Below are 14489 nucleotides of genomic sequence, written 5' to 3'. Positions count from 1 at the left end.
GCTAAAGAGATCGATTCAAATAAAAAATATTATGAAAATGGTACATTATATGCTATAAGTATATAAAAATATAAAATATAAAGACTATGAAAATATAAAAAGATTTTGGTTTCATATGGTTTAGAAATAAATGCAATAGCTATGTCTAGTTAATTTTAAGATAAAAGAATTAAAACTACTCTATGCTATTATAGCCAAGGAAGTTTTGTTGTCAAATTCACCTCTCAGTACTTTGATAGTATTAAAATTATTGAAGTAATTTTATTTTATAAATATACATGTTTATATCAAAATCACTTTAACATGCTACATAATTTCTTCAAAGTAGATTAAGATTGATAAAATTCAACTTGATTTGGTTATATAGATTTTTTTAAATGTTACATAAATTTTTAATGATTTAGTAGTAAATTTAGATGTATTATATATATATATATATGTATATATATATATATATATATTAATTTAAAATATCATTCTTTTATCTATGCTAAAAATTGCACATATTGAAAATAATATTGATGTTTAAAGTATTTTTATTTAGTAAAAGAACTAATTTAATAAATTATTTAAATATATAATTATGATATTTATATGATAAAAATAATAAATATCATAACATAAGATACAAAAAGAACACAAGACAAAAAAGATAAAGAATATCAATTATAGCTTTACATCTTAATATTTAAAATTAATTTATAGTTATGTTATGAATATACAATAAATTACAAAAACAAATTGAAATCTCATTAACATTTGTACAACACTTTGTGAATCTTTAGAACTTAATAGAAACTCCTAGGATTGTCCAAAATTGTCTTGAAGTTTCTAAAAATCTTTTAAAATTTTTTAGATGCTTTTCTGGAATTATCTTTGATCTTATTTATTGATTGAGGTGGTTCCATAAAACATTCTCTACACTTTTGGGATTCTCTGCTGCTCTTAGAATCTCTTTTACAAACTACAGTTTAATGTAGATTCTACAATATGAACAAGAGTCAAGAGATATGTCTCCTTAGTCTTTCAAACACAGTTTTATAATTATCTGAGTGTCATTTTGTTCTAAATATTGTGACAGTTTTTGCTTCTTAATATATATATATATATATATATATATATATATCTTGTAATATCTTGTATTAATTTTATTTCATGATTTCTTAACTTTTTTTTCCTGAAAAGTTGTTATATTTGTTGAGTATTAAATTTAAATATGACAGGTATAAAAAATAATTAAAATGAATACAATAATCAACTTCAAACTATATATAGTCTTGTAGTTGGAGTACTTCAAATTTAGAGTCTTATAATAATATAAATAATATAAATATCATAAATAGAATGGTTACATTCTATTAATGATAATTAATGGCTTATTTCATGTCCAAGTGATAACATTGTGCATTATAGTTCAAATCTCGTTTTGACTTTGGCATGCAAAGGTCTGAGCTCGTGCCGGTGAGGAACCTTCCGTTACCTTCCCCTAAATAGCTCTCGTCCGTAAGACACATGCCCACGGCAATCTCTGTACATCTAAGTTTGATACCCGATAATACCCAGGAGGGGTCCGGACCTCTCTCGGAGTTCGGCAGGCGTCTACAACAGTGAAACGAGATGCAGAGTCGTTTCTGAGGCCCTGCCCCGTCTCACTGGCGTGCCGCCCCTGCAACAACTGAGCTCTCACTCAACTTGCGCTCGATTGCCCAGCCACCTTCTACCGCCTGATCACCAACCCAGTCCACACTTCCTTTGCGGAAATCACCTTCTGCTCACTCCAAGTCTTTCCAATCAGTAGCTTTAGAAACCAAAACCCTAGCGTGTTCTGTCTGTTCTCTTACAGACTTCCCTCAGCTCCGCCGGTTTTTTTTTTTTTTTTTTTTTTTTTTCGGATTGCTCGCAGCGGATTTCCGAAGCTTTCGTTTGTGGAGCGTTTGCCGAGTTTCTGAGATTCTGTGTTTTGGGCAGTGGTGGGTTTTTGGAATTGTGTGCTGGAGTGATTCGTGGGCCTTATGACAAGCTAGGGTTTGGGTGTTGGAGTGTGTGTGTTGACAGTTGTTGTAAGATAATTGTGGATGTGTAGTGGAGTCTTTGTGAGAAAATTCGTGATCGGTGAAGTGTGAATTTGGAAGTTCACATTGGTTGTTTCTTGTCTGGGCGTGAGGGAGTGGATTGCTTTTCAGCATGCTCGTAGTTGGCAAGGTAGAGAGGATTATTTGACCTAAGGTGTGGAGGGAAGAGGATAGCCATGTACAGCAACTTCAAAGAGCAGGCTATAGAGTATGTGCGACAAGCCGTAGCGGAGGACAACGCAGGAAACTATGCCAAGGCCTTTCCGTTGTACATGAACGCGCTTGAGTACTTCAAGACTCATCTGAAGTATGAGAAGAATCCCAAAATCAAGGAGGCCATCACTCAGAAGTTCACGGAGTATTTGAGAAGGGCAGAGGAGATTAGAGCGGTATTGGATGATGGTCCTACTGGACCCACTGCGAATGGGGATGCGGCCGTTCAAGCTAAACCGAAGTCGAAAGCAGGGAAAAAAGATGGAGGAGGTAGAGGAGATGGTGATGGCGACAGCGAGGATCCTGAGCAGCAGAAGCTGAGATCAGGGCTGAATTCGGCGATTATTCGGGAAAAACCAAATGTTCGGTGGGCCGATGTAGCTGGTCTCGAAAGCGCGAAGCAGGCGTTGCAAGAGGCGGTGATTTTGCCCGTCAAGTTTCCTCAATTTTTCACAGGTTTGGATGCGGAGCCTTTCCAACTGAATATCTGTTGCGACGTTACTTTTATCTTGTTAACGAAAGAGTTTTGAGGAAATAGTGTACTCCACTCTACTGCAACTGATAAGGGCTCTTCTTGTGGTTGACGGATCATTTCGATGTTGGGAATAATTTCACGTTCATTCTGCGCATCCTTTTGTGCCAGAGGAAAAAAAAATGTGGTGGTTAGGATGATTCACCAATTTGGTCTAGGTATTGAGAGGAATGTCAGCATGCCCTGTAGGGGAGATGTGTTCGTAATTAGGTATTGTCTGATTTTCTACTACATTTTCGGGTCATTCGAACGGTTGTGCTTTGATACGCTGGGGGAACGAGAAAGCTGGACTAGTCAATTCAGAGTTTGTATTAGGGAGGAGTGGCCATCAAGACATGTTTTACAATATTACCTTCAATGTGGACATGCAGGGAAGCGGAGACCGTGGCGAGCATTTTTGTTATATGGGCCACCTGGGACTGGAAAGTCGTATCTTGCAAAAGCAGTTGCTACGGAAGCTGATTCTACATTCTTCAGGTAACTGGAGAAGCATATATGCAAACAACAATGATTTTGTTGGATGCATTTTCTTTTTGTTTTGTTGCAATAATCACTATTCCAGACTTGGGTCAAATGAAGAATAATCTGAGAAGAGTGGGTAATAAGGTCTTCCAAGCTTCAGGATGTTGTGAATGGTGGCTGCGTGACTGATTTTTTAAACTTTCTCTGCAGTATTTCCTCTTCTGACTTGGTGTCAAAGTGGATGGGAGAGAGCGAGAAACTTGTTGCAAATCTGTTTCAAATGGCCCATGAAGCTGCTCCATCCATTATTTTCATAGATGAGATTGATTCCTTATGCGGTATTCGAGGTGAAGGAAATGAGAGTGAGGCTTCACGTCGTATCAAGACTGAGTTGCTAGTTCAAATGCAGGTTAGACGCCGTGTTCAGTCTGAATGGTCGTGTTGGAAAACATATATTTTGGCATCTTCCTTGTTGGTCGAGTGGCCATCAGCTCCATGGATGCAGCGTAGTTATTGTGCAGCTTAGGTATGAATTTTATTGATTAACATCATTACCTATGTGTATACGTCAGTGCGATTTAATTGTGACATGTGAAGCGATAGTATGAACTGTAGATGTATAACGTGAGTCCTGGTATTTTTTTCAGGGTGTCGGAAAACAAGACACTAAAGTTCTTGTGTTAGCTGCTACAAATACACCCTACTCTTTGGATCAAGTGAGATTTCTTCTTCCCTATTGTAGTGAAAAAGTGTTTGATCCTCTTATTTGAGTTATGTCTTGGTTTCGTAGAGTCGCCTGTATGATTAGGTTTATGTTAACCTGTAGGTTGGTTATATGCTTCATTAACTGTTCTTCTATGAATTGCAGGCTGTGAGGCGACGTTTTGACAAGCGTATCTACATCCCTCTACCCGAGTTTAAGGCTCGGCAGCACATGTTTAAGGTGCTCATGGTGTTCAATATTGCACTCAACTTTCAAGTGTTCACGACTAAATTTACTAGACCTATTCTAAATGTTGTATGCTTCAAATCAAGTCGTTTAACAATGACATGATCCCCCGTGAGGTCTTCACCTCCGTCTCCTCCTGCTACTGTCTCAGCCTTTGTTTTCTTGTCCTTGTGTAGGTTCATTTGGGAGATACACCAAACAACTTGACTGAACGCGATTATGAGGATCTGGCCAGGAAGACTGATGGATTTTCAGGTTCAGATATTGCGGTTTGTGTAAGTTCATAAAAAACCTCGAACCATGATACTGTTAGCATTGAATCTTGGAATTATGCACGTAGTAGATTAGACAAAATTATTATAACAATTGTTTTTGAAAAGTGTTCCGCATAAGTGACCAATGTTTTCACATTTGCATGTCAGGGTATTGGACATTTTTTTTATCAGTTAAATAGTTCAATGCAGATGAATTTTTGCAGTGTTGATCATTGAAGTGCTTCTCCTGTGCTCAATGTTGAAAGGAATATTATTATCTTTGTGAATAGGTGAAAGATGTGCTTTTCGAGCCTGTCCGCAAGACGCAAGATGCTATGCATTTCAAAAAAGTCCATACAAAAGATGGGGAAATGTGGATGCCTTGTGGTCCCCGAGAAGCAGGAGCTAGGCAAACTACCATGACAGAGCTTGCTGCTGAAGGATTAGCTTCGAAGGTACGAGTTCTCATCGATGCGGTTGTATTTATCCTTATCTCATCTACCCTTTTGCTACTGGGACGGCAGGGGAAGACGCCTTCGTTGGTCAATTCTTTGGTTCCCGTACTTATTTTTACAAGACAAATGATTGAGGAGTTGGAACTCCTACTTGGCTGAAATGAAGCATAGCCACTAACGTATAATGCTGGATGAAATACAGATCCTACCGCCTCCTATAACGAAGTCGGATTTTGACAAAGTCCTCGCAAAGCAAAGGCCCACTGTCAGCAAGGACGATCTAATAATCCAAGAGAAATTTACCAAAGAGTTTGGTGAAGAAGGTTGAAGGATGCCTTTTGCTAAGAATTTGGAGAGTACTGGGTTATTTATTACAGATGAGAAAAATGTTTTGACAATTGACTCCGAAGCTGTTCCGATCTGCTAAGCCTTAGGTCCTCTTTCCAAAGGAAGAGAAATCGAATAGTTCTCGGTTGCGCTGTAACGCAGTCGCAACGATCAAGGAGAAATGTTCACACTGTCATAACGTTAAGTCATTGTTTATACATTGGAAAATATAATGTGGTTTATTCATCTACCGTTTGTATCGACTCTCCACCTCTTCCTCTGTCACTCACTGCTCATGTTTGGAAGTCCTTACTTTTCAGGTGTGTCTGGAAGTCCTTACTTTTACGTTACTTGTCATGATTGTGGAGTGTATCCCATCACTCTTCGACATCCACTGCAGCGACAACCCTGTTACATTACTAAACAGAGGGTTATGTTGTGTTATGTTTATTTATGTATCTGTAAGTTTCTAGATCAGGTAGTTTGAAACAAATGCACTAGCACAAATCAGATAACTAACAAACATCAAAAATCAAAGCATTGGGTAGAAATCAGTACACAATCATTCATAACTTCATTTTATTCCAAAATAATTCATACTTTCCTCTTCTTTCAACTCTAAAACAAGTGTGACAAGTGTGACTCAGTGTTATCTTTCAGTGTGACTCAGTATTAACTTTCAGTATTAACTTGCAGTGTGACTCAGTATCATTGAATGTGAATGAACTAGGGGTTCCAAGCAAACTTCGGTTCTTTGAGTATTCAAGAAATACACACAATAGTATTATATAATATGATAACCCACAGCTTTTTGAAGAAATCTTTAGAGATAGCTAACTGTATAGTTGATTTTTAGATATTATACATATAATGACAATATGTATACATATACATATACGTCTAAATGACAAAAATCCTAGTTATTGTTATGCATGCTAAAATATATATATAAATATCCAAATTTGATTTTTACACCTCATCCAAACTCAAAACACAAGATTTGTCAAAGAAATTATCTACAAATAAAAAGAGAGGAAATATATGTTTGACAATAAGACATCATCTTAAATTTTATTCAATTTTGTCTTTGTATAACAATAATGTCATTCAAATCATCATTTAAAAAATGCCTTTCATACATGTATGCAACAAACGCCATTCTATCCCAACTACAATTATTATTTTTAAGATGAAAATATCTCAATACCAAAAAAAGTTTGGAATAATTTAGCAAAACAAATATACGGAGAAAACATCAGAACTACGATGAATAATTACAATCCAATTGGTTGCTGTATGATATTCTAGTTTATTTAAGTTTTTTCACACCTTTCCATGTATTTTTCAATGAAAATATCACGTTGTGTCCAGGACATTATCAATTTCCAGTAGAAACTTATTTTGAAAAATGTTTCTTCTTTAAGCATCCGATAATCTCTCTCTCTCTCTCTCTCTCTCTCTCTATATATATATATATATATACATGCAACAATATTCTAACATTTCATACTATAATAAAACATCGCAAACTGAAACATTCACATCATCACACAGCACCAAAGACACAACATTGTGGAATAAAACAAAACTGAATGAAATGGTATCTTCCAATTACATCAGTTCCAATGTGCTCTAAACCTCTACTCAAATAACAACTCAATATCATAAAGAAGTCGAAATAAAACGGCGCGATCCACCCAAAAATCTCCTCCTCACACAATTTGTGAAGGAAGAGAGAGAAGAAGCATCGTACAAAGAGAGCCCACGTAGGGGCTTCATGGTGTGCATGGTGCGGCGAGGATGCGATTTCGGAGCCGAGCAGGGACACGCACCGTTCCTTCTTCAAAGATCGAAACCCATGCTCTGCAAGAAGTTGTTGAACTCGTCGTCTATCTGCTTTGAGTCGTCGAATCCGTCTGTCGGAAGCAGGTTGTAGAATCCGTCTGCTGGTGCTAGTGTCGGTGTCGGTAAGAGGACATCAATGCACACCGCCTGCATGGGGTTTTCCAAGTCATCTTCCTGCAACAGTATGTCGAACTCCGATGCCTGCTGCATGGGGTTTTCCAAGTCATCTTCCTGTAACAGCATGTCTAACTCCGATGCCTCCTGCATGGGGTTATCAAATTCGTGTGTTAGTTCTAGATACTTTGATTCATGAGCTAGTACCGGGTTCTCGGATTCGTCTGCCGGCTGTGTGGGGTTCCCAGATGTGTCTACCGGCTGCCTAGGATTACCGAGTTCGTCTGTCTGTGAGAAGTTACCGCATTGTTGTGCCCGAAAGGAGTTCGCGAGTGCTGCTACAACCTCAAGCATCCTGCTAACATCATTTGGTGAGCCATCTTGCGGGCTACCTCCGGATTGAGGGAGCATGTTAATAGCATTTGGTGTGTCACCTTGCTTGCTACCTCCGGATTGTAAGAGCACGTTTAGATGAACTTGGAATTCTTGGAGGCACACCAAACACTGATACCGGGGTTGCGCAAGGTTCTTGTTGTTGTAATACATGAACTTAGCCTTGTTCAACACTTTACACTTGGTGCACTTCTTAACCACACCTTGCAATTCCTTCGGATCGACGCCTCTCGGCTTTAGATATTTCTTTCCTTTGGGGCGGCCGTGGAGGACATGCGAGAAGAAATCGTTGCAGACCCAACATTGGTAACGCGGCTGATTTTGCTTACCATTATTCAGGTACCTAAACTTACACTTATTTACAGATCCGCATTTAGTACACGTCTTGATTTGGTGTACGAACTCTGGCGGTTCAACAGCGACTCTCCTCATCTCGACACACTGTAAACCCCCGTACTGATGCAGGATTTGCAAGTTCAAACGACCAAATTGTTAGCAAACACACAGACCACAAAAGAAAATAACCTTTCAGTGAAATGACAAAAAATATTGTTCGTGCGACAATGCACATCAAAGATTCGCAACGAATGTTCTACACATACGGTTGCAACAAATTTCATGATTTGTGCATAGAAAGGGACTTTAATTTCTAAATATACACATGAATGGTTCGATATATTTAGCAACCTCCAGTTTGGCCAAAAAGTTGGTGAACCAGTAAGCACAGCAATGAAAACAAGCATAGGATGAATGAATAATGGATGACGAGGCAAATCTGGGGTTTATATACAACGGAATCACGTAAATTTTACCAGTGTATAAAAATAATAAACTAACAGAAATTTCGTTCTAATTTTACACAAACATAACTTCTTATGTTCCAAATACATGACGTGATCATCTTTCTTTTTCAATGTTTTTTTACTCACCTAGGAAGAGCTCAGAGACACTCTGGTACACCAATGGCAAATAACTTGCCACGGATCACCAATATCTATCACCAGTATTGAGCGTGCAAGGAAAACATCTATACAGGATTGCCCTTGTACACAATTCAAGCCAAATGCAACTGTTACAATTGGTGTTGTACTATTGTACGTTACTGAAATTCTTCAACACATGCTTTGTACCCTGCAAATTCTTGTCACTGTTGTAGGCTGCAATCCATTTGGTGATGTATGCGACTTCAGTTGCACGTTGCTCAACTAACCAATCTGGGTCGATTTTGGTAGAAGCTCTCAGATCTAAGTGATGGGCACCTGCACGAGTTTCATAGTGTGGATGGTCAATTCTGACACGAACATTTGGTTCAGTCCAACAAGAGTGCAGTTTCTAGAGATGAAGTGAATCTAACTACTGGTGAGGCGTCCTAAAGAAAAGCATTGAAGGAGTACTGATTACCTTCAGGAGCCACCAGAGCAATAATGCTGCTTGAGATGTTTTCCAGAACTCTGCGATCAACCATCCATGTGATGTAAATTCTGATGAATTCCAATGTAAGAAGCGACTTCAATAGACCGTGGTAAGCAGTTACAGAAGGAGGCTGTAAGATTAAGAATACAAACGAAAGAATTGAGCTCACCCTCCCCCACTCCAGGGATCCAACAGTCCGTTAGAGAAGACAATGTTGCTTCCGAAGTCCTTCAATACAGCCTTTATATCCTGCACGAAAAAGTTGAGCGCACATAATCTAAGCGTCTTGCTGAAAGTGTAGGAGCTTCAGTTCAAACTATGAATTGCTCAGTGACACAGGAATACGGGATGAACATTTCAAGGTGCAATATTGGATATACGAAACAAGAGCAAGACCGTGTAGATGAAGACAAACTGGAAGAAAATAAAGACAAATAACATTCACAACACAAGACATGTTGAATACACAGAATGCATTGACTCATACAATGAGCATTGTCACATTACCTTGCCACCATAATTTGTTGTGATCCAATTTGGTCTTGGTCTTACACCGTAAGTCTTCATACAGTACTGAATATTTCCTTCCAAATCCCAGTCGTAGGGCTGGAACATACTGTTACTGGAGTTGCTGCTCATTGGCATGATCATTTCTGTACACGCCTGCTCAAAAGTCCACATTTTCACACTTAACCAGGTTCTCATCGCGAACAAGATTCTCAACATGCACAAAATTTCGGAGAACAGCTCTGCATATCTATCAGCAGAACATAGACATACAAGGAGAACAGATGCGATCCCCACAAAGTGTCATCTCTGACACAAAGTCGTATTATGCTAAAAAACATTGAAACTATTTAATGTACTGACAATAAAGCACAAGCTGTCCCATTAATCTTCTATCTCTCAGTTCTACTTTCGAGGAAAAATTTGCATGAGCCAGAAAAAAGTTCAACAACAACGTACGGTGGTTTAATTCAAGGGGTGCACGTTTCTAAGGAGATTCTCGACTGGCGAAAAACCACTTACTATCACAACTTTCTGTTAGTTTTACTAAATGCAGTTGAACTAACCTGCCAGTCCCACCCAGTCACTCCGAGGTCATCATTCCCAGGATCACTGGGTTGGAAACATTCCGCCTGGCCGCTGTAATTATAGTAAACACTTGCTCCCGCAAAAATTCGAGACAGAATATCTGAGCCCTCTGGTAAACTATCGATCACCCGACAAATCTGCATTACATACAACCGCGCATCAGCACATTTGTTGATAATAACACTTAGTCTCCTTAGAGGTTGGCATTCTTGAGTCATGCAGTCATGCATCACGGACCACTCAAGAGGAGCCAAAGAAAACATCATAGCCACAATATATCGCCGCACACTTGCTCACTGCGATGTATCATGTGTAAATGCATGAGAGAGCAATTAGAATGCCTTCGTGAAGACTTCTGTTAGTTATAAGATTACCTCTCGTACAGGATAAGCTGGAAGAGGCGTGATGAAATTCGTCGGAATTGGATAATCAACCATTGCAACATACGAGTAGGCTGATGACAACCAATTTTCAAGCTCCCACGAAGCGTTTAAGTCTCTGAAAATGATCACAATATCAACATCGTCATCGGTGTGTTCATTACGCGCAAGGTCTCATTGAACTAGCTGAACTAGCATTATCCTCCTGGCATATGCTTCAAACTGCTTATCCTTATTAGAAGTAAACAAGATAGCTCGTTTTTGACTGAATGCATGGTACCAGATAGTAAAATTAACATTTACCGGCACATGTGGAATTGGGTGCTAAGATCGTGTAAGCCACCATTCTTGGAGGCAATCTTGTCGATGACACCCCACGATTCTCGGATGTAATTAAAACAACTAGCACTTTCTCGCTGTATTTGGAGAAACACGTCCATAATTTTAGACGGTAAACATTGACGAGGTAATATTTCCATTGACCGGGCAACGTTGAAAATTTTCACAGGTGATTGGAAAAATCCGTTAAAGATGGATGACTATCCGTTACCCCGCCCACAAGAAGTACTTCCAACTGGGTCTCTTGCAGTGAAGCTTAAAACTAGCAAAACTTAGAAGAAAGATAATAACCTTGAAATCTGCGCTCACTATCTTGTAGAAGGTGTCACTTGGGACGATGTCTTCAAACTGCAAAATGGGTGCAGAGGCCGCCACAGCCCCGATCGCAATGTGAGGATACTTCAATCGCATCCAAGATGCCAACACTACATTAAAAAACAGGCCGATTCCAGTCAATTGAACAATTAGTGACTGGTAGATGCAGATCATGTACCGTTCTCCACAAATTGCAAGAAGTTACTGGAACAAAGCAGATACATACTTCCTCCGTAAGAACCACCAAAGAGAACCACTGGAGATGCGGCAGCTGTCAAGTTTTTCTTCAAGTCAATTACGAGAGTAGCAAAATCTGCGAGGGCCTGCTCCGAGGTCAAAGTGCTCAAAGAGTCTGCATCTTTGTACGATGCTTCCATGGTCCCATACGGCATGGATTTCCCATAGTACCGGTGCTGCAAACAACACAAAAACAAAGCTCCTCATTACCTGCCTACCAACAGACACCTGTGGGCTAAGGTCTATCTTGTGAGGTATTTCTGAAACATTGTATCATAAATGAAAACATATGCATGCAGGACAAAGAGTTCAAATTAGAAAATGCCACTATCAAGGTAATAGCAAATGGCTGCAAGCACCGGAATTGGAGGTTCTCATTCCAAATAGCAACTCGAAAGAATGTGAATATGTATGATAGAGTGACAGACCAGAATGTAAACCGACAGAAGAATCCTACATTGACGTCCTTAATAAAATTATCAATAGGAGCTGGATAGCATGGGTAACAACGCACGCTTCTGCTGCATGCAATAAGCCATAAAATTTGTTGTATGACATGAAAGGTATATGGATTCCAGCCCTCTACCAACTTGAAATTGAGGTTTGCAAAGCTGATCAATACTTTTCTTGAAACCCACCAAATATTTTGTGATCAGTATGACTCTGAAAATACTCCTCACGAAAGCAGTGATTTACCAGACAGAAAATCAACAAGACAAACGCTGTTTCATCCGAAGCCTCGTCAGAAGCCGATGAACGTTCTCAATTCAGAGAAGTGGTATATTGGACACCGAAGCAATCTTGTGGACAATTGTAATTCTAGCACCGTAACCGCGGTAAAGAAACATACTAATCCCCGCAACAGGGCGCATGCTCACTAGCAACAATATCCCGATTTAATCCCAATCCAGCGAAACATTCAGAACTCACTCCGAATTGAGAAACACACTTCACGCAATCATAATAGAAAGACAACTCAGGGGATAAATAATTACCTCGGGAAAGAGGATAAGAGCCCCAAACGAGGGAGCAATTTCCCACAGAAACCCAGTGTTCTTAGCAAACCATTCGACGTCTCCCTCATTCCCACAGTACATAAAAATGGGACCTCTGTCAGCAGCCCCCTTCCAATAACGCTTCTCAATCAAGTACCGCTGCTGGAACGAGGCCTCCCTACGAAAGCTGAAGTGGTCGATGACCTGCGTGAAATAATCCACCGCGTACGTCACCGAGCTCTGCCCCACATTCTTCCGACCTCCGAGCAATCCAATCGGAAACAGTGGTCTCGGCGGCCGCGCTGCAGAGGTGAACAGCCCACTAAGGGCAAGCAGCAGCATCACCCACACCCGCACCCACACTATGACCCCTGTCATGGTGAAATTGCGACAGCAAAATTCCCTCTTCCAACAACTCTCGTCTCACTCGTCAAGTGAGACACTAAACACCAACAGCATCCACCGAAAGAACGTTCTTTCTGACGCAACCCATCCCGTACCCAGCAACAGAACCGAACTCTTTCCACGATCTCCTGTAACAGAACGAATTCTACGATACCCACTTTCTGTACATGGGTGCAATCGACGTGAAGCGACGGCATTGGCAGCGATCGATCGAGGGCTCGCTCCTTGGCACACGCTACCCACCTCGGGGAGAGGGAAAATTGGGGGTGCCGTTGTTGTTGTAACCCTGAACTGTGGGCAGAGCCCTTTTTCGCACTGTGTCGATGACGATGATGTCGATGTTGCTAAGACGCCCAACATGCCTCAATCATCTATCTTCCGGAATTGCGAGTCGAATGCTCCATATCCATTTCAATTGGTGGTCTGCATTGAAATCTACTACGTGTGCACGTGAGAATTCTGATGGCATTTTGTAGTTTCAGTAACTACTAGATGTGCAATTGTGGAAAGATATCCATATTATAGTAAACTCTATAATATGGGGAATGTTAAATAGACCCATGGTTTTAGAGAATCCACCCATGGTTTTAATGAATCGATCCATGGTTTTAATGCATCGACCCATCTTTGATATGATAATTATTACGAATGTGGTTGGTTTTTATTGGTTATCCAATAGTAGAGAAATAAATCCAAAGATTATATATGTATATATAATATACATATAATATACATATATATATATATATATGTATACATATAATATACATATATATATATATGTATACATATAATATACATATATATATGTATACATATTATATATGTATATTTTCCATGATATATGGGTTGATTTAGTAAAAACTTGGATCTATTTAACATTTTCCTATAACAAAGCAAGTTTGGTTACATGATAAAGAGATAAAAAAGCCTTTTTATTGGCCAAAATGAAAGAAATTGATAACATGTCAAGGACACAAATTGGAAGAAGATGTGTAAAGTCATGGAATTTGTGTCAAAAGGAAAGTGACAAAATAGAAGAAACTATTTATATTCAAGGAAGAACTAGAATGGCTATTGCCAAAGACTAGAAAACATAAGACTCTAGAAATTAGATTAAAAACCAAGAAAGGAATTGACAAGATTGACGAAGGCCTCACTCTTGCTTCTATATATACTACTTAACTAAGAAATACATGGCAATATGCTATAAGATCTGTAATATGCATCCAACTTGCAAGACACATGTCTAATTTGCAAGGCAAGTTTCCTAGGTGTGCACCATATGTTCAACTTCTACTACAAGTGGTCAACATGTTGACATGTGGCCTCCATGTTGGCCAAATTTTCAACCTACCAATCACCTATAGACATGTATAAGGCAAAGCAGCGTCTATGAAGCTTCTACGAAGCTTTCCACAAGATATTATCATATTTATGTACTTTGACTTATTTCTATCTATTCTTATTATTTAGATAATTATCAAAATAAATATGTATGTCTGTGACATTACTCCCCCTTCTAAAGACAAGTTCCACAAGGAGCGGTGATTACATATAGATTACATGAAGTCAAAGATGCACGGAGTTATATTTGCCATGTACTTTGATCTTTGTTCTCTTTGAAGGTAGTTGATAGGTTCCTTCAACCATCGATAATGTTCCATACTAGGGCGAGAAGACCACCCTGATAT

At 39.2% G+C, this 14489-nt stretch overlaps 2 protein-coding genes across 2 annotated transcripts; one reads left to right on the top strand and one right to left on the bottom strand.

Annotated features, from left to right (window-relative positions):
- The first annotated feature begins 1639 nt into the window (after nucleotides 1–1639).
- Nucleotides 1640–5510, top strand: LOC112290262 (protein SUPPRESSOR OF K(+) TRANSPORT GROWTH DEFECT 1). Its single transcript, XM_024536380.3, has 8 exons — nucleotides 1640–2741; nucleotides 3189–3294; nucleotides 3490–3688; nucleotides 3927–3995; nucleotides 4148–4222; nucleotides 4405–4503; nucleotides 4773–4937; nucleotides 5140–5510. The coding sequence occupies exons 1-8, from the start codon at nucleotides 2249–2251 to the stop codon at nucleotides 5263–5265; spliced, it is 1332 nt and encodes a 443-aa protein (XP_024392148.1). The 5' UTR covers nucleotides 1640–2248; the 3' UTR covers nucleotides 5266–5510.
- Nucleotides 5511–8378: 2868 nt separating this feature from the next.
- On the bottom strand, nucleotides 8379–13153 carry LOC112284284 (uncharacterized). Its single transcript, XM_024524369.3, has 10 exons — nucleotides 12391–13153; nucleotides 11385–11571; nucleotides 11135–11268; nucleotides 10808–10920; nucleotides 10499–10622; nucleotides 10103–10261; nucleotides 9537–9692; nucleotides 9199–9278; nucleotides 9018–9067; nucleotides 8379–8875 (listed from the first exon to the last, which is right to left on the bottom strand). The coding sequence occupies exons 1-10, from the start codon at nucleotides 12766–12768 to the stop codon at nucleotides 8706–8708; spliced, it is 1551 nt and encodes a 516-aa protein (XP_024380137.1). The 5' UTR covers nucleotides 12769–13153; the 3' UTR covers nucleotides 8379–8705.
- Between the last annotated feature and the right edge of the window lie 1336 nt (nucleotides 13154–14489).

The sequence above is a fragment of the Physcomitrium patens genome, chromosome 1 (genome assembly GCF_059467195.1).
Source record: "Physcomitrium patens ecotype Gransden chromosome 1, ASM5946719v1, whole genome shotgun sequence".
NCBI classification, from domain to species: Eukaryota; Viridiplantae; Streptophyta; class Bryopsida; order Funariales; family Funariaceae; genus Physcomitrium; species Physcomitrium patens.
Note: the sequence above shows the minus strand (reverse complement) of the source record. Positions and strands in the feature narration are given on the sequence as shown.

Excerpts from the sequence above, each read along its gene's own strand:
- LOC112290262 (XM_024536380.3), top strand. The coding sequence starts at position 2,249 with ATGTACAGCAACTTCAAAGAGCAGGCTATAGAGTATGTGCGACAAGCC. Across the intron at positions 3,689-3,926 it reads AGTTGCTAGTTCAAATGCAG|GGTGTCGGAAAACAAGACAC; the intron begins GTTAGACGCCGT and ends TATTTTTTTCAG. Across the intron at positions 4,223-4,404 it reads CTCGGCAGCACATGTTTAAG|GTTCATTTGGGAGATACACC; the intron begins GTGCTCATGGTG and ends GTCCTTGTGTAG.
- LOC112284284 (XM_024524369.3), bottom strand. The coding sequence starts at position 12,768 with ATGACAGGGGTCATAGTGTGGGTGCGGGTGTGGGTGATGCTGCTGCTT. Across the intron at positions 10,262-10,498 it reads CAGCTTATCCTGTACGAGAG|ATTTGTCGGGTGATCGATAG; the intron begins GTAATCTTATAA and ends TATGTAATGCAG. Across the intron at positions 9,693-10,102 it reads TGACTGGGTGGGACTGGCAG|GCGTGTACAGAAATGATCAT; the intron begins GTTAGTTCAACT and ends ACTTTTGAGCAG.